Source organism: Pipistrellus kuhlii, unplaced genomic scaffold (assembly GCF_014108245.1).
Source record: "Pipistrellus kuhlii isolate mPipKuh1 unplaced genomic scaffold, mPipKuh1.p scaffold_m20_p_2, whole genome shotgun sequence".
NCBI lineage: Eukaryota > Metazoa > Chordata > Mammalia > Chiroptera > Vespertilionidae > Pipistrellus > Pipistrellus kuhlii.
In genome coordinates this window covers 3,469,843-3,496,098 of record NW_023425515.1, presented here as the reverse complement: position 1 = coordinate 3,496,098, position 26,256 = coordinate 3,469,843, and the positions used below count along the sequence as shown (strand labels likewise).

General features: G+C 54.0%; 1 protein-coding gene across 1 annotated transcript in view; it reads right to left on the bottom strand.

The window, feature by feature from the left end:
- The window catches only part of UMODL1 (uromodulin like 1), a 62,154-nt gene extending 43,643 nt beyond the window's left edge, over window positions 1-18,511 (bottom strand). The window contains exons 1-6 of the mRNA XM_045585263.1: window positions 17,925-18,511; window positions 14,277-14,519; window positions 9,085-9,246; window positions 7,326-7,447; window positions 4,793-4,979; window positions 2,977-3,117 (exon numbers count right to left, since the gene is read on the bottom strand). Of these exons, the coding sequence (XP_045441219.1) occupies window positions 2,977-3,117; window positions 4,793-4,979; window positions 7,326-7,447; window positions 9,085-9,246; window positions 14,277-14,519; window positions 17,925-18,000 (931 nt within the window). The 5' untranslated portion in view covers window positions 18,001-18,511. The remainder of the gene's footprint in view (window positions 1-2,976; window positions 3,118-4,792; window positions 4,980-7,325; window positions 7,448-9,084; window positions 9,247-14,276; window positions 14,520-17,924) is intronic.
- Between the last annotated feature and the right edge of the window lie 7,745 nt (window positions 18,512-26,256).

The window sequence follows — 26,256 nt, the reverse complement described above, 5'->3', positions numbered from 1 at the left end:
CCCATGGAGCTTCATTGGAAGAAGTAGATAGAACATTCCAGTGATGAAGACGGACCCTCCAGGTCTTCCCAGCATCATCCCACAGCCTCTACCCTCACCCCTCCATGGCAAAGCTGGAAGAGTCAGCAAGGACCCTGCATCCACTATCCCGTTGAGTTCTGGGTCACCTAAGGAAATAGTCCACAGCCCTAGAACCCTGGTCAGCTCCTGATCAGGGCACGGCCACCAGGGGGCACCAACGCTGTGATGAGGGCAGCCTCTGGGGGAGGCACTGTGGGGCAGTTGCCTGGAGGGGGTGGTCTAAGGGTTAAATAAAGTGATGCTGCAAAGGTGCTTATTACAGAGCCCGGGTGACTTGCGTGCTAAGCAGCTCCTGACTGTTACTATGAACAAAGGGAGGGTCCTCACTGTTGCATTCCTTTAAAGGGGACGGGACATGCGAATTACATTAAGCGATCCAAACGTGAGTAACAGTTTTCTCCATAACCACCTCACCCTGCTAGTGAAAGCTCTCGTTTCTATGGCAGAATGTTGGAAGCCACCTTAATGCCCCCCAAGGGGCAGATAGCTGAGACATGATATCACTGCCATACGCCATCACTATTACCCAACCATCGAAATTAGGATGATGAGGACCAGGTTGCGTCTTGGAAGCCTTCACAAGACATGCTGGTGAGTGGAGAAAGCAGAGTACAAAACTGCACGCATAGCAGGATTTAAATAGGGTAGAAAACCTGGAAGGGAGCAGGGAAAAAGAAAACTGTTGGCTGGTGCGCTGAGACTGGGGATGAGTTATCTTTCCGCTGTTGTTAGAATGTTGCTAAAGTAATAAATCAGACTCTGCAATAACAAGAGAAAGTTTTAGCTCTAGGCTGAACTCTGAGGGTGGTACCGAGTCCATCTTGAAATCTCCTCTCCCGCCCTAGCCTGTTTGGCTCAGTGGATAGAGCATCCTAGGTTCGATTCCAGTCAAGGGCATGTACCTTGGTTGTGGGCATATTCCCAGTAGGGGGTGTGCAGGAGGCAGCTAATCGATGTTTCTAACTCTCTATCCCTCTCCCTTCCTCTCTGTAAAAAAATCTCCTCTCCCACTAATGCTCAGTCTGTGGTTTGCGCCCAGTTGTGCTGGGAGGCCTGTGGTTTGTGCCCAGTCTATGGTTTGCACCCAGTTTGTCTAGCAGATACACCTCCCCACCACACCCATTACCCTACCACCAGCCACCTGCTTCCGGGACCCTCTCTGTACTTTAGCTCTCTGCTTTCTGCCTTGCCCAAGCCACTCGCATTGGGCTAAGTTGCTCCATATAACCCCACATAACAGGGCTTGACCCCCGTCATGTGTGCCCTTTATGTAGGAAACATCTGCGGCACCTCAGGCCCGGATCTCTTCATTGTCTTTGCTTCCCCATCACCAGTGTCTGAGCCTTATCCCCAAGGTCACCCTGTGGCTCAGATGGCCAAGGGGGCCTCGGCCGTCATACTCCTGTGCTCAGCTTGGTCTTAGCAGGGCCTGTAACCATGTCTTCCTCGTTCCCATGGAAACTTCTGCCATGTCTCACTGGCTAAGACAAGTCACATGGCCATCCTACCTGCAAGAGAGGTAAGGAAGCCTAGTCTCTTCAGCTAACATTTCCACACCAAACTCAATCTAACTCTGTCACTAAGGGAGGAAGGGGTGGATTTGTGGTCAGCCATGACTCCTCTAGTCTGTTCTTCACCAACAAAGCAGGCACAGTACCTTGTGCATTGTAGGAACTCATTAAAATGTGTCCTGTGGGTGAATGAATGCTCACTTACTGGCCCCTTCCTGTCCCGCCATGCAAGCTGAGCTTCTCTGGCTCACCGTCAGGCTGCGCCTGCAGCCTCACTCACCTGCAGGCAGCCCTGCAGGCTGTGGCCACTAAGCTTCTCCTGACCACACGCTGGCCACCAGAGCGGCTACAGGCGACAGTCATCCCAGCTGAGGAAGCCCAGGGGACGGAGGGAGGAGAGACCTCCAAGAGCAGCTTCCCAGAACAGAGAAAGCTTGACTGAACGCCGGAGCTGCAAGAACCGACCAGGGTCTCTCCCATCAGCACACGAGCCTGCTCTGCATCACCCACCTTCCAGAAAGGCCCTCCTGGGGTCTATACTTCCATCCGGGCTCTCTGGGTCTCTGCACCTCCTCCTTGTCAACACTCCTGAGGCTGTCTTTTTTACTGTTCTTCCCGTCTCACTCCCTCCCTTTGCAAGCCCCTCCTCCTGTGCTGACTTCTAAATAGCTGGGTTCCTCAGGCCACCCCTGCAGACCCCCAACCATGCCCAGAGTGAAACGCTACCTGGATGCTGATGACCCCGGATTCCCGTACGCAGCTCAGCCCCTCTGAGCTCCAGCACCCAACATGCAGCTCAGCCAGCATCCTGGCCGCTCCACTCCATTTCAGCCCCTTCTCAATGTAAACAGTTATTGTTAAAAATAAGCATTATAGCCCTAGTCTTCCCCCCACTCATTCAGGAATCGTCATCTGTTACACTGTCCGGCCAACACCTCTGCCTGCTGCCTCATGTCTCTCTCGCTCTTCTACAGCTAATTAATCAGTAAGCCCAGAGCTGGTCCAGGTTACTCCTGGGCCCAGTGTACGTATTCATCAGGCGCCTTCACCCCCAGTGTCCCGACTTAAACAACAAATTACACAGGCATCCTACTCATATGCACCATGCCCGCCAAGCATCTGGCATGCTCTCCGCTGAGTTTCCTGGGAGCAGAAATGATGATCTACTCATACGTGCTTCTATTACCAGCATCGCACACAGATTGGTTCAATTGGAGAAAGAAGGTGAGAATAGCCGGGTATGAGAGCCAGAACAATCTACAGAACCAGGTGACTATTCTCTGCCCACGAGCCATCCAGTCACCTTTGTGAGAAGAGAGAATCTCTGTGGCCCACGGTCCATCAAACGGAAAGAGTTCCTTAGCCACGTCCTGTGGCCTCTTACCTTCACACGTGCCGTCCAGCTTCTGGGGGGATGAGGCCAGCCCCTCTGGGTGGCGGACACACCGGTAGGAGCCCTCGGTGTTTAAACACAGTTCCCTTCCAGAGCAGGCGTTGAGTTCCTCATGCAAACACTCATCCACATCTATGGGAAAGAAAAGCAGGTGAGTGGCAGCCACCTGGCCGTCCTCACTGGCCTCCACTGGTGTCCTCTGAGCCGAGGAAGTGGACAGGGCAGCGGGCCCGGGTGCTTCTTGAAGCGCTGACTCAGAAAGCCCGCAGAGCAGCTGGCCACGGCTCAGGACACTGCCGTGCTCACCTGCAGCCGTGACACGCGCTTGGGAGACTACGGATGCCTGAGCCGATCGCTTTGGAGCTGCGTTGAATCTAAGGGTCATGAAATGATGGGTCCAAGCATTCTACCCGAGAACTGGACTGGTGGATGGCTCCTTTGTAGACTGAGAAAGGGAGCAGAGCGGGCGCTGGCATTCAGAGGCGGCCTGTCACTCAAGCTGGGCCCTTCCCTCTCCCACCGACAGAAACTGTCTCAGAACGCACACGGCTACTCCCCGACCAGGATAAAGTGAGACAGGACCACGCCACTGCACGATTTTACCAAAGCCAGGCAAAAAGGGCCACTGTGCTACCCACAGAATGTCACCTTGGGCAAAAGGAGTGGCTCTTCGTTTTATACTAATTATAGCTTATCTTTAGGCAAATTTGCTCCTCTTGTTGAGATACCCAATCATAGAACCCCACTTTCTGACAACATCCAATCTAGAACAAAGCCCTGGATCAAAGCCCCTCCCCCTCCCCCCAAACAAAACACCACCCAGTCGAAGCCCACATCCCATAACAGATTCTCCCATCTGACCCCTCCTGCCCCAAGGCCGGGGCATGCCTTCGCTCCCCCCGCCAGTGCTAACCCCCATCTGTTCCCCTACAGGCATGGTCCTGGTGTCCCGCTGGGGGCCTTCACAGGCCGACAGGCACTTCTCTTATTGGCACGAGTGGGTGTGGCCCTCAAGCACACGTGAGGATTTTCAGGACATTAAAGACCCAGAACCTGCCTCTTCATGTGTGACCTTCACTGTCCTGGGAGGAGCTTCCCCACAGGAGCAGCCACCCTCAGGGAGCAGGGGACTCAGGTCCTCCCGTCCTGGGACAGGACTCGCTGCTGGTGCCGTGGGCTCGCTCACACCCTACCATGTCACACAGCAGCTGAGCGTGGAGCCAGGGCCATGTGGTCCCCAAGTATTTACTGCCTGGCACTTTGCAAGTGCTTGCTAACCCCTGATATAGACCAAATGTGAAAAGAAAAAGGAAAAGAAGGAAAAGAAAGAGGAGGAGTAGGAGGAGGAAAAGGAGGAGTAGAAGGAGTAGGAGGAGGAGGAGGAGAAGGAAGAAGAGGAGGAGGAGGAGGAGAAAGAGGAGGAGGAGGAGGAGAAGGAGGAGAAGAAAAAGCAGATAATTTCTTCCAGAAACAAGTCCGCATCTGTGTGCTTCACCAAATCCAACTTGGTACAAGTTCTGCTGACAAAGCCCTCTGGGTACAAGAATGTCCTTGGCGAGGATGGGACAGAGGCAAGAAGGGGAACTGGAGGAACCTGAGAGCTGACGGAAGAAACCCTGTATGTTCTGGGGTCTGTTCACCAGCGCCCACCTGGATGGAAGTGGGAACTGGGGATGGGAGCGTGTGGTGGAGACACAGTTTAACTTGGTTTGGACCGGAATGGACTAAAGGGGTCAGTGCCCCCTCGCCGCCAGAGTATTTTTCCACTCCTCCCCCTGCTCCCAGGCGAGGACCAGGGAAAGCACACCTTGCACCTGGATGTTGATCACCTCGTAGACACGCTTCACGATGCCGTCCAACACCGCGGACACGTTGGCCACGGGCACCGGCCGCGGCAGGCCCAGCAGCAGCCGGGACACCGTGGTCGAGGTGTCCCCGCAGGCCGAGTGCAGGTGGTACACGGCAGCATCCACTGGCCGCAGGGCACTGGTCACCTGTGAAGCCAGAGTTAGAGCATCACCCGGGAAAAGTGTCCCCATCAGACAGCCAGGGAGACCGAGGCCCGGAGACTCTACGTGAATGGCACATTCGCCATTCTGGTTTGCAGGAGAGAACCCCTACGATAGTTTATTTCCGTCATCACCCCGGTGACAGCCCTGCAAGCCAGACTATAAATACTTCTGCAACGCTTGCTGTCATGGGCTGAACAGTGCCCCCCACTCTCCCCATCCCGAATCCTTATGTCAAAGTCCTACCAGCAGGCCTTCAGAATGGGCCCTTATTTGGACAGAGGGTCTCAGTGGATGCAGTCAGATTAGATGAGGTGGTTCGGGTGCGCCTTTGCCCATGTGACTGGTGTCCTCACACAGAGAAGAGGTTTGGACACAGAGACGGACATTGATAGAAGGAGCTGCTATGGGGACACGGGGAGGAGACAGCCACCTACAGCCAAGGGGTGGGGCCTGGGAGGGAGCCTTCCCTCACCACCTCAGAAGGAGCAGCCCTGCCCGCACCTCGATCTCAGGCCTCCAGCCTCCAGACCGGGGAACCCTAAGTTTCTGTTATGTAAACCCTCCATCTGTGGGGCTCTGTCATGGCCATCCCCCGAAAAAACACCGGTCAGCCCCCTGGGCCCCGCGATCCCCATCCTCACGGCTCATGACAGAGGGTCACATCGGGGATCAGAGGACTGGACATCAAGCTTTAAGTGGCACATCTGACTTCTGTAGCTTTCGTGGCCCCTTTTCTCATTTCATTGGAATCCTTTCTGCTCCGGCTAGATATCTCTTTAAGCTCCTTTCATGCACTGTTTAAACCGCACAGTCACTGTCTCCGACAGGACTATGACTATTTCTACTTAAAGGAAGTGGTATCTAAGGCACAGAGAGGTTAAGTAACTTGCCCAAGGCCACCCAGCTGATGAGTGGCAGCACTAGGGTTAGAACCCAGGCAGTCTGGCTCCTGAGCCATGCTCTCACTGGCTATTTAGCTGGGCCGTCTTGTCCTCCAGCTGGGGCAGGTGAGAAGCATCCAGGGGACCGTGCCCTCTCGAAATGCCCCTCAAGTCGCTTTACTGGACAGCCCAGAGCGAGGTGAATGTGTGTGCCATCTGTTCTGCGGGGAAGGGACCCAAGTCCGGGTCTACCCCCTCCCCATTACCCATAGGACACGTCGGTAAGGTCTGAAAGTCAAGCAAACCCAACCACAGAGTGTGTGGGGCCCAGTGCATTAGCAAAACTGGGGGCCTTACTCAAAAAGTATGAAGCAGCCTGAACCGGTTTGGCTCAGTGGATAGAGCGTCCTCCTGCTGACTGAAAGGTCTCAGGTTCGATTCTAGTCTAGGGCATGTACCTTGGTTGCAGGCACATTCCCAGTAGGGAGTGTGCAAGAGGCAGCTAATCAATGATTCTCTCTCATCAATGTTTCTAACTCTCTATCCCTCTCTTCCACTCTGTAAAAAATCAATCTATATATCTATATATATATATATATATATATATATATATATATATATATATAATTTATTTATTTTTTTAAAGCATGAAGCATTTCAAGAGACAACGCCAGAGCATTAAACAAAGTGTGGGACCTTCTGAGCCTGGGCTCACTGCGGGAACACGGGCCCATGTGGTCCTGAAGGCAGATCAGGTCCTGCAAGGACCTTCATCCGTGAGGATGGGCAATGTCCCGGCCACTGCCAGTAACGTCATCCTGGCTGGAAGGCTCTGCAGTGCCAGCAAGTGTGAGCTGTGTCTGCAGCAGGAACAGAACTGCCCCTCAGGGGACCTGTGGCCTTGTTCAGAGGCATGTGTGGCTGCCACAGTTCAGAGACGTGTGGGTCTGTCCCAGCTAGGCATGCGTCTGAGTGCGTGTGCAAAGAGGCCAGGCATGCTGTGCAATCCCATGATGAAAGGCAGCCCCAGCCACAGAGCCACCCAGCTCCGGACAGCGATAGTGCAGGGAAAAGGTCCCCACCCAGCGCTTCCCAGCACGCTGAGGACCGAGGGGGAGGCCTGGGAGGGCCCAGCTCTGGGGCCCAGACCAACTACACTGGGCACCCTTTGGTTTAAGCAACAGTCGTTAGAGGATTAGGGGTTCTGTGTTCTACCCCATTATGGTGTACCGCTCAAACGCCGTGTGTGTCAGACTTCAAACCGCACGCTATCGTGTGTGCACTTTGTTGCACATAAATCACACCTCTTTGAAGCTTTGTTTTTAAATTAGGAGTTGACATCTGCTTCGGAGTCGGGCATTCTAAGTTCCCTAGTGGAACCCCTCCCCACCCCCCTGGTTTGCCCTGGTGCCAGCAGGCGGCCTGCAGGCTCCCGCCCCTCACCCACCATGGAGTGCAGCAGCCGCATGTGATCCAGGAGCCTGGCGTCCACCTGCTGGAGTTCCCTGAAGTCCATTTTCACCAGGACGGTCACGTTGTACCAGGAATGCTCCCAAGTGCCCTCTGGAGCTGCAGAGAGCACAGGCTGATGAGCTCCAGGCCTGGGACCAGGTGGGGCCATCAGGGCCGAGAAGGGGGACAGGAGGCCTGGAAAGCAGGAGCTGGCCCATCTGCATTCACCCCCCTTCATGAGGGGGGCTGCCACATGGCTGGCATGGGACACCTCCCCCACCTCCTGTCCCACCCTTCTCTTATAGTATAGTATTTGTAATCTTATATATACTACATACTACATTTTTGGAGATAATGTATACTAGATAATAATGTGTGTAATATATATTTTATAGAATATGTAGACTGTGATATATACTGAGTGGCCAGATTATGATGATCTCTGAATGCATAATAATCTGGCCACTCAGTGTATATCCTATATAATAAAAGGCTAATATGCAAATTGTCCCCTCAACCAGGAGTTTAACCAGCAGGCAGGCCAGTCAACCGCCCATGTCCTCCCCCTCTGGCCAGGCTGGCTGGACCCCACCCATGCACAAATTCATGCACCAGGCCTCTAATATATATATATATATTAGAGGGAACACGGAGTGTATAGTAAAATAGCATAATTAATATATGTGATATATAATATTTTACATTATTTATACTATACTAATAGTAGACTATATTATCTTAATAAGAGACAAACATGTAAATTGATCGTAAATCTGTTACACCACCAGCCAATCAGGAGCGGTATACAAATTAACCCAATAAAGGTGGCAGTTAATTTGCATACACAGGCTCCCAGTGATAGGGGTAGGAAGCTTGCGTAGTCACCATGGTGGCAATGCAGGTGTTCTGCCCCACCCCTGATCTCTCAGGGAAAGGAAAGCCTATCCTAGCAGGAATCTTCGTGCATCGGGCTTCTAGTAACATATAATGTATATGATATTTTTCTTTTTTTAATCCTCACCAGAAGATATGTATTATTTTTTATTGATTTTGAGAAAGAGAGAGAAACATCGATGTGAGAAAAAAACATCAATTGGTTACCTCCCATATGGGTCCCAACTGGGGATCAGACCCATAACCTAAGCATCTGCCTTGCCCAGCACATACCTAGGTTATGGAATCAAAACTGCAGCCTTTTGGTGATAGGACAACATTCCAACCAACTGAACGACCCAGCCTGGACAATGACCATGATATATTTATCCTTAGATCTGAACCTTGACCGACCCATTCTCCAAGGTCAAGGTCAAGACCAGAACCTTCCAGACCAGATAGGCATGCCCTGAGGGCTGGGCCACGGGCCTGCCAGGCAGGTGCTATGCACAGGATTTCGGGCCCCTGTGGCGTTTCAGGAGCAGCTACCAGGCAGGTTGGCTTCCAGTAAGTGCCACCTGACATGGAACCATAGGGTGCCCCAGGCAACTGGGTAAACTTGGGTCACTGCTCTGCCAGGAGGGCCTGTGAGCTCTCCCCACCCCCACCCCCTGAGGGGTCAGCAGTCAGAGACGTTGCAGAGACGTTGCACTGAGTGAGAGAGGGATGTGCCCACACACAGCTGAGGACTCCCCGTGATATCGTGGCCTTGGCTGAGGTTCCTGGAAATCACTCCCCAACCTTCACCAGGTCAGGACCGGGCCCCCGCCCATGGGCGGCTGCCTCGCTGGCACCTGCTTTGCTGCAGGTCTCAGTCCTACCTTGGGGTGCAGGGGCCACACAGCGGGGGCCCCACGAAAAGGAACAGCATTTCTGGAGTCCGGGGCAGTCGGCGTCCAGGGTACACGGCGAGGTGGATGCTTCCTGGCCCTCCTTCGGGCAGACGCCGGGTCTGGATGCAAACTCCCCAGACCGATTCAGGGCTGGAGAGAGCAATGAGCAGCTAAGGATGTCAGCAATACAAACCAGCTGACCTGCTCAGACAACACCCGGGCTATCTCCTGACTCTCACTCCGTCTGTGGACCACAGAGAGCACCGTGCCGCTGCTCAAGGGCGGGGGCCAGGCCTGGGCAGCGCCGTGCTGATGTCTAAAGTCCTGGAGACATCGCCACAGGGACTGGCTTTGGGGGCGTAAAATAGGGGCAAGCGGTGCCACCCAGAGAGCCCCTGGGACAGAAGTTCCAGCGTCCCCGTGGGGCCAACAACCAAGGATTGCTCTCTTCCCGTCCTAAAAGCCAGCACCTTACAGTTAGGGAGACCTGAGGCTAAATGTGAGGTGGCTCCTGGGACAGAAAAATGACATTAGGAGGAAAGAAAGGGAAATCCAAATGAAGTGCTCAGGCAAATAGAACAACTATGCACCAATGTGGGTTGCTTCGTGGGGACGTGTATCCGATGGTGACACAAGACACTCACACACGGGGACCTGTGGAAGGGTATGGGGAACTCTGCCACCTTTGCAACTTGTCTCTCAATCTAAATTATTCTACATACTGCAGAAACTGGTTTGGCTCAGTGGATAGAGCGTCAGCCTACGCACTGAAAGGTCCCAGGTTCGATTCTGGTCAAGGACATGTGCCTTGGTTGCAGGCACATCCCCAGTAGTAGGTGTGCAGGAGGCAGGTGGTCGATGTTTCTCTCTCATCGATGTTTCTAGCTCTCTATCCCTCTCCCTTCCTCTCTGTAAAAAATCAACAAAATATATTTTTAAAAATAAAAATAAACTATTCTACACGAAAAGGTTTACTGAATGGAAAGAAAGTACAGGCCACCAAGAAAAATCAGTGGCCAAGAATGGTTGTCAATCACCACAGACATGTTTTCCCGTTCACGTTCATCTGGACCTGCTCACTGTGGGGACTTCCCGCCTCCCTCCCCACAGGCCTAGTGCTCGCTGAGAGCCCAAGATAACAGTCAACAGCTCCAACTTGGTAGAAAGTCAGAAACCAGCTCCTCTTTCCACTATCTCATCGCAGACAATGAACCAGGACTGCTCCGCCCGCGCCTGGCAACCTGAGGCTACAGTCACGGCGCTAGGGGACACCCACAGGGGTTCTGTCTGAGTGGTGGCAGCGCTGAGGCCTCCTGGGCTCAGAAAGGTGATCCTTCTGGAATATCTTTCTCACTCCTGGGGGCCGGGGAGTTTGGGGTAGTCTCGGGGCGCAGTGGGGTCCTTCTGCCACGGTGATGGAGCCGTGGTGAAGGAAGGCTGAGGGGAAACCAGGGGGTCACTGCAGTTGGCCAGCACCGGCAGATGCTCAGTTAGTGCCACCCCGGGTGTGCAGCAGCGTTTGCACCATCAGACGCTTGTGGCAGCGTGATGGACAATGATGAAAACTTGGAAGCAACTGGATGTGAAATGTGGGCAATGGCTACAGGCTGATGCATCCCTGTGAGGTAATGCCATGTGGCCGTTGACTCATGCCGCAGGACAATATTTACTGACATGAAACGTGGCCCAAATGCATTGCCAAATGGTGAAGGCATGTCACAGAGAAGTCTGAGGCGGGGTGCCCCCCTTTGTAACGTGCCTGCCCTGCACGGAGAGAGAAGAGTCTGTGCGCAGGGGCTCAGCTCTGGGGAACAGGGTGGCGTGTCGGTGAGGTCCCCGTGTTCTCTTCTGTGCCCCAGATTTCCTGCATGGCGTTTGCCTCCTTTTGTGTAACAACAGCACAAAGATGCATTTTAAAAAAATAATAATGATGTATGAGTTCTCATGGCCTCCCAAAGGCTGGGTTTTTAGAAATTGAAAGCCATTTAGACGAAAAGGCATGCCCCTGTGTTCTCATAACGCTCTTCCCTTTTGAGTTGCTCGGCTGCCGAGTGGGAGGGGAAAGGAGGAAGCTCGTCGGAGTCTCCCTACTGCCTGGAGATGAGGCCTGTGGGCGGAGAGCACTGGGTTGCCAAGACACAATTCTCCCCCTAGGCCACATGTGTCAAACACAAGGCCCGAGGGCCAAATCCGTCCCACCAGGCCTTGCAATGTGGCCCGCACCGCGCTGTCATCACTGCACTCCCCTGTGTTTCCATCACAATGACAGTTTATGACTGTTCAGTAAACCATTCGGCCCGCGATTTAGGCTGGATTTTAGATTTTGGCCCCTTCTCTGATTGAGTTCGACACCCCTACCCTAGGCTCACCTGTCCTCCCAGATGTCCAGTCTGTCCCCATAGCAACCACAGCCAGGGTTTGGCCTCTGCCCCGACCTGTGCAAAGCAACCAGTGGTCGGGGGATCGATCCCTCACAGAGACTGAATCTCTTCAGTTTCCAAAGAGCCAGCCTGTCGCTAGGTTGCTCTGAATGAGATCTAATCAAACAGGCTCTGAAGAAAGAGCTGTGCCAGTGTGGAGGAGGTTGTATGGCCCAATGCCCATCATGTAAATGCTTCCACCATGGGCAGTTCTGGTGTCCAGGTGCTCATCTTGTCCTCCCCCCACCCCCATAGCCCCACTCTCCTTATTCTAGCCACACCCCTAACTCCCCAGAGCAGCCCTGCCCATGGGACTCTCTAACTAGAAGGTTCCGGCCCTCAATCCACCTGGTGAGCTCCTAATTAAAGGTGCCGACACTTTAAAAGTGGGGTGGATGTCCCAGGAGAGTCATTTCCTGGTGGCTGGTGTGTTGAGGGGAAAAACGATGAGAGGCAGGTGGTGGGGAAGGAGCACGGCCCTCCCTGCCTCCTCTCCTTGGACACTTGACTTGTTCAGCTCAGCAGGGCAGCAGCCCTCACAGAAAGGTCACCCTTTGGTGGGTGGGGCTTGTGTGGCTCAGCCAATCCTGGACCCTCCTCCAGGCCACTGTGACCTGTGACCTCACTAGCCCCGCCCACAGCCAGCAGGTTTTGGCCTGTGTGGCCTTCACAGGTGAAGACAAATGGAAGAGGGCACACCTGCCTTTCTCCCCTGGATTCTGGTGCTCCATACCAAGGTCTCCACAAACAATGGGACCCCCACCCCCCAGGAAGAGAGGTGCTCCCAGGGCATGGGCAAGCAGCTCAGCTGGCCACCCCTTTGCGCATGTGCCCTTGAAGACACGGAGAGCGGAGAGGGAGCAGGAGTCAGCACAGGGAGGGACTCCTACCCAGCACCCAGGAATCTGGATGAGGTCTCCAGGGGTCAGCCCCTCCCTTCAGCACTCTTTAGAGAGCCAACGGGCATATACAACTGGCTCCAAGCCATTGCCCTGAGGTCAGCCGGCCCTATCTGGTTCTTATTGGTGGTGGCAGAGTTTGGAACAATGGTGTCATTGGGAGACACAGCCCTGAGCCGTCAGGACATCCCCCTGTGCCCAGCCCTCTGATCCCGTCTGTGGAAATGGCATCCCTGCCCCTGGGAGATTCGTCTTTGTTCCCAGAGTTTCTGCGTGGCTCGTGTATGCATATTTGTAATTATAGTAAAAAGTCACATTTCAATAAAGTGATGGGTGAGTCATCCCCGCATTCCTAACTCTGAATTTAAAAATAAAATGTAAACTTAGACGGAAAGAAATGCCACGCGTGTCCTCGATGCTCTTCCGTTTTAAGGCCGTGGTGGCTGAGTGGCTTAGGGGGCCTGAGGGAGGAGGCTCAGCATGACTCAGCGTGCCAGGCCCATGCGGCCTTCTGCTGGGCTACCGGACACAAGGCTACGGTTCGGTCGCCCCTGGTGTGTGTGGCCACGCCTTCGCCTCGGGCCCAGGTCTGGGTCCAGTGGGATCCCCTCTGGGACCCGCCTGAGTGGTGCTTTCTGCACCCTGGAGATGGTGCCCCTCCCAACTCAGGGTGACCGCGTGGGCACTCGCTGAAGTCACACCCTTCCCACTTCCCCTCCGTGACAGGACAGGGACAGAGGTACCTCTGACTGCCCAGAAACTCATTGAGATCTGGTATTGACTCAGATGTAGCAATCGCCACTGCCCACACACACACACTCACATGTGCACCCTTTCCCCTGGAAGAGGCCTTCTGGAAAGTTCCCTTTCCACCGAGAGGCTGAGCCCTGAGCCCCAACACGGCACAGCCCACCTGGCCTCAGACACTGGCCCAGCACACTCCCACCGGTCACCCTGGTAACCACCCCAAGAATCTTCCAGACCACACCGAGCAAGGAAGAGGACTTGGGGCCTCTGAGCAGTTACAGGGTCCTGGGGGACCCCTTCCATCCCTTTCATATATGGGAGTCCAGATTGGGATTCCAGACTTTTAAAAAAAAGGAGCCACCACCACTTTTAACAAGAAAAGTCGACTGCAACAGAAGAGACTGCCAGATTGGTTCTCAAATGCAGCGATGGGTTAGCAGCCTGGGAACTTTTTTTTAAAAAAAATATATATATTTTTATTGATTTTTCACAGAGAGGAAGGGAGAGGGACAGATAGCTAGAAATGTCGATGAGAAACACCGACCAGCTGCCTCTTGCACACCCCCTACCGGGGATGTGCCCACAACCAACGTACATGCCCCTGACCGGAATCGAACCTGGGACCTTTCAGTCCGCAGACCGATGCTCTACCACTAAGCCAAACCGGTTTCGGCATCAGCAGCCTGGGGAACTTTAAAAACATCCCAACGGCCTCAAGCCAAGCCCATCCCAATCTCCAAGCACAGGGCCTGGCATCAGTGTTCTTAAAGCTGCCCCGGGGCCTTGGGTATGCAGGGAGGTCTGGGAGCCCCGGCTCCTGAGCAAAAGATTCTCACACCGGAACCCTGGGCCAGCAGCATCAGCACCACCTGGGACCTTGAACTTCACCCAGACACCCTGGATCTGAAGCCAGGGCTGGGCCAGCGATGTGTGCTTGGACAAGCCCTCCACAGGATCCTGATGCTCAAGGTTAGGAACCCGCGTTTCAGAAAGATCTCAAACTTTCAGGGCTAGTAGATGTGAACAGTAACGACCCCAAGACTCATCAGGCCCCCCGGGGAGAAGGAAGGACTTGAGGGAGAGGCCCACAGCCCACCCGCCACCCCGGACTCACGCAGGACGCAGTAGAGGCCCAGCTGCTCATAGCCCTGGCAGCAGTCGGTGACGTTCCTGGGCTCGGGGACGTCCACGGCCAGGTACCGGGTCTTGTAAACGGTCTTGGGGCACCGCCTCCACGGGATCCACCCACCGCAGGGGGCGTAGGTCACGTGGGACAGCCGGACGGCCTCCACCTTCTGGACATTCTGGGTCACGCTGTAGTTGCACAGCTGGTAGCTCAGCAAGGACAGGCCTTTGTCTGTGAGGGGGCAGGGAGGATGCAGGAGCCAAAGGAAGAACAAACACCAGAGTCAGATCGATGTGAGGGGTTATCAGGCTTCTGCAGAAGCCAGTGAAACAAGATCCCTGCATTCCTGTTCTCTCAGGATCTGCCCACCAGCCCACTGAGAAGTCAGGACAGCAGCGGAAACGCGGAGGGATAGAGCGTGAACAGAGACCTGCCCACTGAGAGACCCTCCTCCACAGAACACGGAGCAGCCACAAGGCGGAGCCATGCTGGGCCCAGCCCCAGGGACACAGGAGGGAGACATGGAGGAGGCAGACTTCTATGACTCTGCAGCCAGGAGAATTGTCCGCACGTCTCACTCTCCACGAGCCACAGTTTGTCCCAAGACGAGTGCATCAGTCACAATTCCCACAGTAACTGTGTACTGAAGGCGTCCTACGCACCAGGCTCAGAGAGTGAGTGCACCCTTTTAAAGGAATGAGATGGAAGATCAAATAAACATGTGAGGAATCATCGATAGTCAAGGTCAGCCCAACTGTTACTGTCATCATTGAGAGATGAGGGCATAGCGCCCGCCTGTAGGATGACACTGGGTTCTATGCCCGTGGCCCCTTCATCAGCATGATCACTCAAGGCTCTGACCCTGTGGTGCCACTGCCATCTCCAGTCCTGTGCCTCTTTGTCATGGACCCTGCGGCCTTGGGCCATCCCCTCTGCCCTGGGGCCTCAGTTGTCTCATATAGCAGGGACTGTTATGAGCTGAGCTGTGCCCCACACCCACCCAGAATTCATATGCTAAGTCCTCACTCCCAGTACTTCAGAAGGTGACCTTGTGTAGGAATAGGGGTTTTGCAGATACAGTTAGGATGAGGTTATATTGTAGTAGGGCGGCCCCCACCCAATAGGACAGAAGGAATTTGGACACAGAGACAGGAGGGGGCACAGGGAGAAGGCCACATGAAGATGAAGGCAGAGATTGGGGTGATAGTCCACAGGCCAAGGAGCCCAAGAGGGCCAGCAGCCAGCAGGAGCTGGGGAGAGGGTGCGGCAGGGTCTCTCTCACAGCCGACAGGAGGAATCAGTTCTTCTGACACCTTGATCTTAGACCCGTTGCCTCTAGAGCTGGGAGGGAGTTGATCCCCACTGTTTCAGTTCCCAGCCTGTGGTACTTCGTCCAGGCTGAAGCTCAGGCCATGGCCCCCGGGAGCTCACACAGCCCGCACAGGGCTCTCAGTGCAAGAAGAATGCAAGGTCTGAATGCACTTCACACACTCAGATTCTCGACCTCTGAGCTCCAAGCTCTAGGAGACGGTGCAGCCAATGGGTAGGCGCTCAATGTGACAGTGTACAGCCCTCAGGGAGAAGCTGGGTTTCTGGAGAGGAACTCAGGGATGGCGGCATCGATCCTCTTCATCCCAGCAACAAGCAGCACCCCTGAATAGTCTGCCTCACAACAGCGCCCGAGTGCGCGGACGGCGAGACGCAGGAGGGCTAGTGACCCCCAGGAGGAAATGGACTGAGCTGCCCTCAGCCCGGGCTGGTGGGAGGACCCTCGGCCTTACCCTGGGGTGAATGCAGTGCTGCATTACCCCACCCCATAGCGAGCCCACCCCACAGCCACAGGAACCGCTGGCTGCCTCCTCGTCACCTTTGGGGGTGGCAGGGCCTCTGGGGGTGGAGACACCTGCTGCCCATCTCCACCAACAGGGTGGGCGACAGTAAGCTTTGGGAAGAAATGGGAGGCCTCTTGGTGGGTAGGTGGGTGGGTGGGTCAGGAGAAATCAGTCTCTGGGACCAAGGTCACTTAGCCCAGAGCTTAGAGGTGACTTGGAGAAGGGGCTAGGGGCAATGGCCGCCATGAAAGGGGTCGACTCACAAGACAAAGGCACAAGGACTTCCTGCATGGAGAATTTGGCAAGGTGCGGCTAGATCCTGTTTTTCTCGTCTTAACCCGAGATGAGATATCAGCCTTCATTAGTGGTTGGCACCTTGTCCTTATCTCCAGAGAGTCACCGGTCCCCAGCTGATCAGGGCAAGGTCCCAGCTGGTCATGGCAAGGTCCCAGCTGGTCACTGGCACACACACCACACGACATGCCTCTCCTGTGAAACTGCACTTGGGAACGACTTGTTTGGTTCTGTTGTTTACATTCTCCCAGAGGCCCCCGGGTCCTCTCCGAGCCCGGCTTCTCGGCAGAGCCTGGAGTAGACACCCCTTCGCAGATCCTGCCATTCAGCAAGCCCCTTCGAGGGCCATCAGCGTGGGAGATGGGGGTCCTGGGCTCTGGGCTCTGAGCTCAGAGGCGGGACCTCTTCATGCTCCAGAGCCTGAGCCCTAGGTCAGAGGACCTGAGGCACAGCAGCTCCACAATCGCCAGCCGTGTGGTTCGGAGCCCGTTTCATGCCCTCCCTCCCTCCCCCAGTGCCCCATCCTGTCATTTGTACAGTATTAGCTGTGCCCTGGGTTGTAGGAGCCCTGTCTGGATGCCTGCAAAGGCAGAAACAGCGCCTAAGACGAGTAGATGTGGGACTCTGAGCATCGCTGTGCTTCTGTCCCCATGTCCTCACGGGTACCACGAGGGGTCATGCAGCACTCCCAGGTCTCCCCTAGCTCCGCCGTAGTCCCACTCCTTCACGCGTTACCCACTCCAGAGGGGAAATCGGGTGAGAACCATCACAACGAAACCAAAATCCTGCTTATGGGTCGAAAACCTCAAACTGGAAAAAACTGAAGTGATTATAGGAACAGAACGGACCTGGTTGAGTTCCCTACTGAATGAGACAGATCGCAGGAGAACAGTGATTTAAAGGTTTCTGATCTCAATTCTTTGAAATCTGGGGCTTCAGAAATCAATGTTTTTTAGCAGCTGGCCCTGTGCCGGGCAAAGGCCTTGGACAGGTGCCCCGACTCAGCGCCTCGCTCCCCGGTGGGCCACCTCGGTCCTCACTTACCACTGAGGAAACGGGGGCTGACAGAGGCCAAGGTGAGGGGCAGCTGGACAGAGACCCCATTCAGGGCTCCTTGTCAGGGTCCCCCGTGGAAACCACCCTTGGCTGAGTGTGTGGCCTGGGGCGAGGTCCTGACCCCCGGGCCTCGGTCTCCTCTGTAAGTCAAGGACCAAAGGCCTGGACACCTCATCTGCACCCACTCCCAGGATGGCCTGTGGGCCTGCTTCCCCGCATCACCGGCAGGAATGCACAGTTCCAGGTCCCACCCGGACCGTTGGCTCAGAATCTGCATTTGAACCACAGGCCCCCAGGGCACTCGGGGGCACACACGCCATCTCTTTGGTGGCTGCAGGAAAGTGTGGTGAGAAGCACAGATGCTACCCTCTGCCCAGCTCTCAGCGGGGCTGCTGCCCCTACCCCCTGGAGCTCCCTCCTCCGGCACCACCTGCCCTGGGCCGGGGCCCCTCACCTGTGAAGCCGCTGGCCTGGCCGGAGCCCACGGTGCTGAGCAGAGGCAGCAGGGCCAGCCCGAGCGTCCTGAGCATGGTCGCGCAGTGGTGGCAGCTCCGGGCCTCTCCTGAGCAGAAGCACAAAGGGGCCTGGCCCGCTGGGCTGCAGAGAGGGCCCTTCTGTTCCCTGTGCCGCCAGCGAAGGCAATGGCTTCAGAGGATGTGCTCCTGGGAGCAGTCCCTTATGCCTTCTTGTTAGCGCCTGCCACCGCCATGGCCACGTCCCCGGGGGCGCCTGCCTGTCACCGCCCGCTCTCCCTCCGGGCAGACGGCATCTTTGAGGAAAGGCGAGTAGCCACCCGCCAGGCTGCATCGCTGCATCCCATCTTGTTGTTACGCAGAAAACACATTGCAGACCCGAATCTGACTCCCTCCGTCAGGTACAAAGCGCTCTCTGAAGCTTACCGCCGCGGGCTGGCAGGAGACAACAGCATTCAATCAAAGTGGTCCATCAGATTCAGAAAAGCATCCTTCTCACAAGTGGACACTGCAGATCAAAAGCCCTGGAAATGTCCCTCCCCTCAACCCAGCGATGGCTCTGGAGGACCTGCCTGGGCCAGGACGCTGTGGTCCCGGAGATGCTCGCTACCTGTCAGGATTTCACAGGGAAAAGCATCAAGTGAGCATCGCAGGAGCACGGGAGGGTAAAGTACCACAGAGCATCTGACGTGACATCCCACACACAATGGCAGGCTCACCTGAAGGCTTTTTTTTTTTTTATATATATAATATATTTTATTAATGTTTTGCAGAGAGGAAGAGAGAGGGCTAGAGAGCTAGAAACATCGATGAGAGAGAAACATCGACCAGCTGCCTCCTGCACACCCCCCCTCTGGGGATGTGCCTGCAACCAATGTACATGCCCTTGACTGGAATCGAACCTGGGACCCCTCGGTCCACAGACCGACGCTTTGTCCACTGAGCCAAACCTGTTTTGGCTCGCCTGAAGGCATTTAGCAGCAGGAAAACAAACCTTCACAGCGGCAGCTCATACAGTCTGTCCCCATAAAGACCACGACTCTGTGTGATCTATACCAACGGGCACGGCCCGGAAAAGGACGCAGAAATAAAAGGAACTATGGTGAGGGTGACAGAGTGATGGCTGATCTCCGTTTTATGTCAGCAGCCATGATCTTGTATGTGAAACAGATCCAAATCTCCTACTAAACACTGTCTGGTGGGCGCCGTCTCGTTCCCCCGGTGGGTTGTTTTCAGTGCGTGGCATTGAAAACCGAGGCACGATTTTGAACAGTAGGTGAGGATCTCATTAATTCTGCTGAGAAGACTTCCAATTAGGGCAGCAGAGCCCCATCGGGGCTGACGGTGCATCCCCTGTGTGTGAAACCCTGCACAGCGCTTCCAGAGGGAGCCTCTCGCCTGGCGCCCGCATCACCGTTACCGCGTTGCTGTGTCTCCTGTTCTCCGAAGATTAACCTCTGAGATGACTGGCTGCTGCGTTTGCATGGTTAACGGGGAAATGACACAGGCTAGGACAAGAATACCAAAAAGGGAGCTAGAATTAATCACGCAGTTAAGGGACTCAACACCAGTCTCCTGGGAGACAGCACTCTTTACAGAGAACCAGGAGAGCAGGATTGACTCATTGACCCTCACGGTGCCGGAAGGGAGGTTTAAAAAGGTCTCTATAAGAAAAGAATACACCAATTAAAACATGGGCAATGTACCTAAATAGAATCTTCTCCAAGAAGACAGAAGGAAGGCCAAGAGGCACATGAAAACATGCTCAAAGTCATTAATTATCTGAGAGATGCAAATCAAAACGACAATGCGGTACCATCTCACACCTGTCAGAATGGCTATCATCAACAAATCAGCAAACGACTAGTGCTGGCGAGGATGCAGAGAAAAAGGAGCCCTCGTGCACTGCTGGTGGGAATGCAGACTGGTGTAACCACTGTGGAGAACAGTATGGAGTTTCCTCAAAAAACTGAAAATGGAACTCCCATTTGACTCAGTGATCCCACTCCTAGGAATATATCCCAAGAAACCAGAAACACCAATCAGAAAGGATATATGCACCCCTATATTTATAGCAGCACAACCTATAATAGCCAGAATTTGGAAACAGCCTAGGTGCCCGTCAGCAGATGATTGGATCCAAAAAGTATGGTACATCTACACAATGGAATACTATGCTGCCATAAAAAAGAAAGAAATCTTATCATTTGCAGCAACCTGAATGGAATTGGAGAACATTATGCTGAGTGAAATAAGCCAGTCAATGAAATAAAAACGTCACATGATCTCACTTATTTATGGATAATAAGGAACATTATAAACTGATGAACAAAAAGATAAATACAGAGAGAGTAAAGAAACAAACTGTCAAATTCAGTGGGGAGGGGAGGGAGATATGGGGGCAATAAGAGAACAACCAAAGGACTTGTATGCAAGCATTTAAGCATAACCAATGTACACAAAACTCTGGGGAGGGAGGACATGTATGGAGGTGGGGGGAATTGGTAAGATGTGTACACATATAATACCTTAATTTAAAAAATGAAAGAAAAAAAAGGAAAAGAACACATTTTAAAGCTATCCTATCTAATAGACAGAATATGCAAATTGGCCATCACTTCATGACAAAGATGGCGGTGCCCACAGCCAATAAGTAGGGGATATGCAAATTTATGCGACAAAGATGGCGGCCGGGCCACTTGCATCATTGTCATGGTGACGACGCAGGTATTCTGCCCCACCCCAGTCGCTCCAGGCCTCTTGGCAGTCTGCAAAGGCGGACGGCTGGACTGAAGTGAAGGTGGAAGGTGGCAGCCAGAGTGAAAGCCCGGGTCCTGGGTGCCGGCAGCCAGGGAAAGGAAGGCCTATTCTTGCACAAATCTTGGTGCATTGGGCCTCCAGTTATACAATATTCAAGAGATACATAATATTCAATTACAATATATTTTGTACAAAATCCAAAATATATTGTAATTTAGGGAAATCTCAATGTTAAAAAATGTGAGATGATTCTCTATGATGACATTCTATTATATCATCTCTTAGAACGTTTGGCTCCTATAATGTATGGCCATTTCATTAAAATATGAAGGTGAAATCAAGTATAAGGATACATTTTAAAACTTGAATTTGGTGCCGTGTACCATTTTCTCTCATGTTCGGGACGACCCTACGAAGGAGGTCCCTTATCCCCACTGCACAGAAGAAGAAGCTGAGGGTCAGAGCGGCCCACAGCCAGTGAGTGGGACATTCGGCCCCAAAGGCCGAGCCCTTGGTGCTCCACGCCCCTCCACTCCCTGGCTGGTCACAGTGCCAGCCAACAGAACATCCAGCCACGGCCTCCAACAGAGGGTGGCAAAGCCAAGACATTTTACCAGCGGGGCACTTCACTCTAATTTGAAATTCTCCATTAAATGTCGTCACACATGTTTTCTCTTTATATTGAAACTCATATAACGTAACAAAACCCTCAAAATTGACAGTCTGTTTCTAGCTTGATCCTCCCTCAACCTCCCTCTCATACAGGCACAAGAAGAATGTGTGTGTGTGTGTGTGTGTGTGTGTGTGTGAATTTTATCTTCAATGGGTTTCTTCCTCCAGTTATTATGGAGGCACATTCTTCTGCATGATGACGGTAGGGATTTTCCACATCTGCCTTTTTCATGTAAACACTCTGAAGAGGAAATAACCATGCACCATAACTGGCATGTTATGTCTGTCACCTTCAGAGTGTGCTCGGCCACAAGTTCATCCAGCAAAGATCCCGGTTCACTCTTGGTGCAGCCTCCTTGGTGTGATGTGGATTAAAGGACACACATATGCACACTCACACTCATGCATGCACACAGACACACTCGCACTCACACTCTCATATGCATACATAATACAGGCACATTCACACATGTCCACACTCATATGTGCGCACTCACACATGTTCACTCCCACCTATGCACACTCATGCACATCCATACTCTCACATTGATATGTGCATGCATATCACTCACACACACTTATACACTCACACACTCACACTTTCACATGTAGGTGTGTACATGCACACACACATGCTTGAACACTTACACGTGCATGTGCATACTGGCACTCACACACTCATGTGTGTGTGTGTGTGTGTGTGTGTGTGTGTGTACATGCAGAGGCACACACCCAGCATCCTCACACACATGCACAAGCACACAGGATGAGCATGCTCCTTGTCCCTGGAACCAGTGTCTCTATGGGCATTAACCGTGCTCTCTGCTTTCAGTGTTGGTACCTGAGCTGAGCTCTGCCTGCTTTCTCCGCCTGTGGAGGGAGGGGTCTCTGAGTTCTGTGGTCCTATGAACAGAGGTTCAATGGTCTCAACTACATAGTGTGTGCGCTATGGGCTGAAAGTTTGTGTCTTCCCAAAATGTGTGCATTGAAGCCCTAACCCCGAGTGCGGTTATATTAGGGGTAAGGACATTATTAAGGTAAAATGAGGTCATAAGGGTGAGACCCTCGTCTGATAGGATCCATGCTCTTAAAAGAGGAGACACCAGAGCCCTCTTTTTCATTCACTCTCTGTCACTCAGTCTTTCTGGTTCTCTCTCTCTCAGTCCGTGGCATTTTGTTATGGTGGCCCCAGCTGACTAAGGCACTGTAATGGGAGGAGCTAGCAAGGACGTTGGTGGCAGTGAGCAGCTAGCACTATGAGTCTTGCTGGTTTTCTGAGACACAGTCTGAGATGAGCTCAGAGTCTCTTGGGTGAAGGAGAAAGCTCCCCAAGGTCAAAGCCAGAGCTGGCCTTGTAAGGTGCCTGCGTAGGAGTTTGCCCTGCAGACAAGTGGAAATAAAACGGGACATGAGAAAGGCTGCCTGGCCTCCGAGGACCGAGGCAGGTCTGCATCACGCCCCGGGGGCTCTCCCTGCCAGCGCTTTTCACCGCCCAGGCCCCGCAGCCCCAGGATGACACAGGAAGCTGCTTGGGACCTGTGTGGCGTCAGGCAGCAGGAGAAAGTCCCACCTTTGCTTCTTATGAGGCCCTGATGGTTTCAAGTTCTGAAACAGCTCAGATGAGAGGCAGGAAACAGGAAGTGAGAATGGAGGAGGGGCAGTGAAGTTGAAAGGATTCACATTTGAGAAAGAACAGTCAAAACATACACGGAGGTAGAGGAAAAGAGAAAAATCATCAGCACAAACTGGAATTTTCTTGGAAGCCCAGGCTTTTCCTTTCCAGTCTGGTGGCAGGGTCAGCTCTCTGTCTGCTCATTCATCCATTTCCCCGGACATCCACCCACACGTGCCTTCCATAGCCAGGGGCCTTTGGGAGCCGGTGCCTTGCAGATTCACTTAGTTAAGGCGAGGTTATCCTGGCCCTGGACCCAACACGACCCGGGTCCTTGTGTGAGGGGGTTTGGACGCAGACACATGGAGAGAAGGCATGGAACAGTGTGGCAGATTGGGTGGTAACAGCTTCCGGCCAAGGATGGCATGGAGTCCCGGCCACCACCAAGAGAGTGGCCCTGCCCAGGCCGGGATCTCAGACTTCTGGCCTCCGCACTGTGGGAGAACAGATTTCTGTCTTGTTAAGCCACCCAGTTTGTGGCACTTCAGGATAGCAGCCCCGGGAGTCTCTGGCAGAGCCATGGAGGAGCTGATCATTGAACCTAACGTCACAGCTGATCACATTGTGACAGCAGGGCCCGTGGACAAAAGCTGGGACCTGAAGGGAGAGGGCACAGCCACCAAGGCTCCAGGGCCAGGAGCTTGGTTGCACCTGGTGGAGGGGAGGGACCCTGAAGCTCAAGTGAGCAAGGCATGGCCCCGCCCTGTCCATCACGCCATCCTCCCAGCCCCAGCTCAGGAGAGGGGCATCTGAGGGCCGAGCTCTCTTGAAGTGGGCATCGAGGCAGAGGGCCAGTGATGTGGGCCTCGGGCCCCTCCCCTACCTGACCCCTCAGGGTGTGCAATGGGAGGGCCCATCTGCAAGGTCGACTTCAATGGCGGCAGGAGGTATTTGGGTCAGATAATGAGGGCTGTTAAGGCTGGAATGCCTTATCTACGCACTGTGATGAAGAGACGCTGGCACAGGGTGAACCTGCCAGACGCAGGTGGGGCTCCCACGGCACCCCATCCAGCCTCTGTGCCTGCGATCACAGCTTCCCAGCAAGGTGCCCTTCACGCGTGGGTGGCTTCAGTGAGAGTGAACAGGCACTCAGCTCCGGGGAGCAGGAGACAGGGCGGGAGGGACTCACCGGCGCTGGGAGGAGGAGGAGGAGATAGGACCGTCCATGGTCCTCTGGTCCCCACTCCACCTTGACATCACCGTTCACTCTCTGAGCAGCCCGGGAAGGCACTGGGCTGTGTCCTCACCTGCAAACCGGGAACAACGCACTTGCCCGGGGGGGCCCTACGGGCTTGCTTACTCACAACTGGTGCTTCACCAAGGTCAGTGTCCTTGCTTCCTCCTTATGAAGGTCAAGTACAAGAGTGACCACCAGACGACCTGTGTACAGGGAAGGGCTGTGCAATGTCAATTGCAGGCACTGTCCATGCATGGGAACTGCTGGCCAAACCGACCCCTTGTCACTGGTCATCTGGGGACAGACAGGCAGGCCGTGAAGGCCTGGCCTAGTGGTAGGTCCATACTGGATCCAGATGAGAACTGGCCAGGGCTGGGGGACCTGTCCCCACCAGTGGTGCAAGGAGGGGACACTCAGCAACCTGGGTCAGGTCTGGCCTTCAAAGGGTGTCCAGCAGTAGCCAGTCATGCAGGTGATAGTATGGCAGACAGGACAACGTGGATCATGAGCACATGAATGGCACAGACGGGAACCAGGGTAGGGTCGGTTGGCCAGCTTCAGGGAGGTCCGCCAGAGGTGGCAGGGCTGATCCTGGCTCAGAAACTCCTCCCCCTGGAAGGGTCAGGCTGATGGCCCTTGTGTACCAGGTGAGCCTCTGAACAGATCACAACCACAGCACACAGGCAGAGCTGGGTGAGGAGCTGGGTCCAGGGTCCATGTTGGCCGGAGTCAGAGGCCAAGGTTAGATATTTCAATGGGGCCTGGCCTGAGGAGCTAATGCTTAGGAAGGACAAGAGGGTCATCTGGTCAGGGTGGAACTGACACGGAACTAAATATGGTCTGGTAAGCACCAGCTCAAACACAGATTTGCCCCTGTGCATTCCTGCCCTCACCCAGCCTCATCCCTCTGCCCCCTGACAGTTTTGGCCCTTTATCTCTTACTAGAGGCCCAGAGCACAAAATTCATGCATGGGAAGGAGGGGCGGGACCTCAGCCCAGCCTGTACCCTCTCCAATCGGGGACCCCTGTGGGATCAGGCCTAAACTGGCAGTTGGACATCCCTCTCACAATCCTGGACTGCTAACTCCTAATCACTCATCTGCCTGCCTGCCTGGTCACCCCTAACTAACCCCCCACCCCTGCTGGCCTGATTGCCCATCACTGCCTCTGAATGCCAGCCTGATCACCCCTAAATGCCCCCCCGACTGGTCACCCCCAACTGCCCCCCTGCCCGCCTGGTCACCCTCACAGCTCCCCCCCCACCCCCACCCAACGGCCTGGTTGTCCCACACAGCCTGCTGTCCAGTCATTTGGTCGTCCCTCACTAACCCCCTGCCAGCCTGGTCGTAGGCAACCATCTTTGTGAGGGCATGATGGTCAATTTGCATATCACCTCTTTATTATATAAGATATCCATGTGAGCAAAGGGCTCCTCTTCCCTGACAGATGTTGGGCAACAACAGGAGGAACCTCTAAGTTACCTAAGTTACCTCTCCTGGTGCCCAGCCCAGTGTCTGGCATACAGTAGGTGCTCAGTAAGTGCTTGTGGACTGAATGGCCTGGGTTCCGCCCCTATGCACCATAGGGGACCATCAAGACAAACACTGCGGCCTCCCCCACCCTTTGCCCGAGGACACCTTATTTCCTGGCAAGTAGACAGCCTAACAGAACCACAGCCACTTCCCAGAACAGACAGGAACCTTCAGGAAGACCTTTATTCTGGTATTGCAGGCGCGACTGGCTGCACCCCCTTTCCCACGGAGATCACAAATGGGGAACGTTGGTTTTCGGCAGCTCTCTCCAGTGACTTCCTGGGGAGGGAATCCAAGAGCGATAGGAAGTCATCCCAGATAAGAAATGGATGCCCAGGGATGGGCGCCCTTGGTCTTGTAAGCATAGTTACATTTAATATTAAAACACATTTAAAATTCTGCAGTCCTCTCTAAATCAGAACATTTTCCAGATCACCGACCAGGGAAAGAATGCGCATCGCACCACAGGATGGAGGATGGCTGGGACGCGGGCCTTCCCC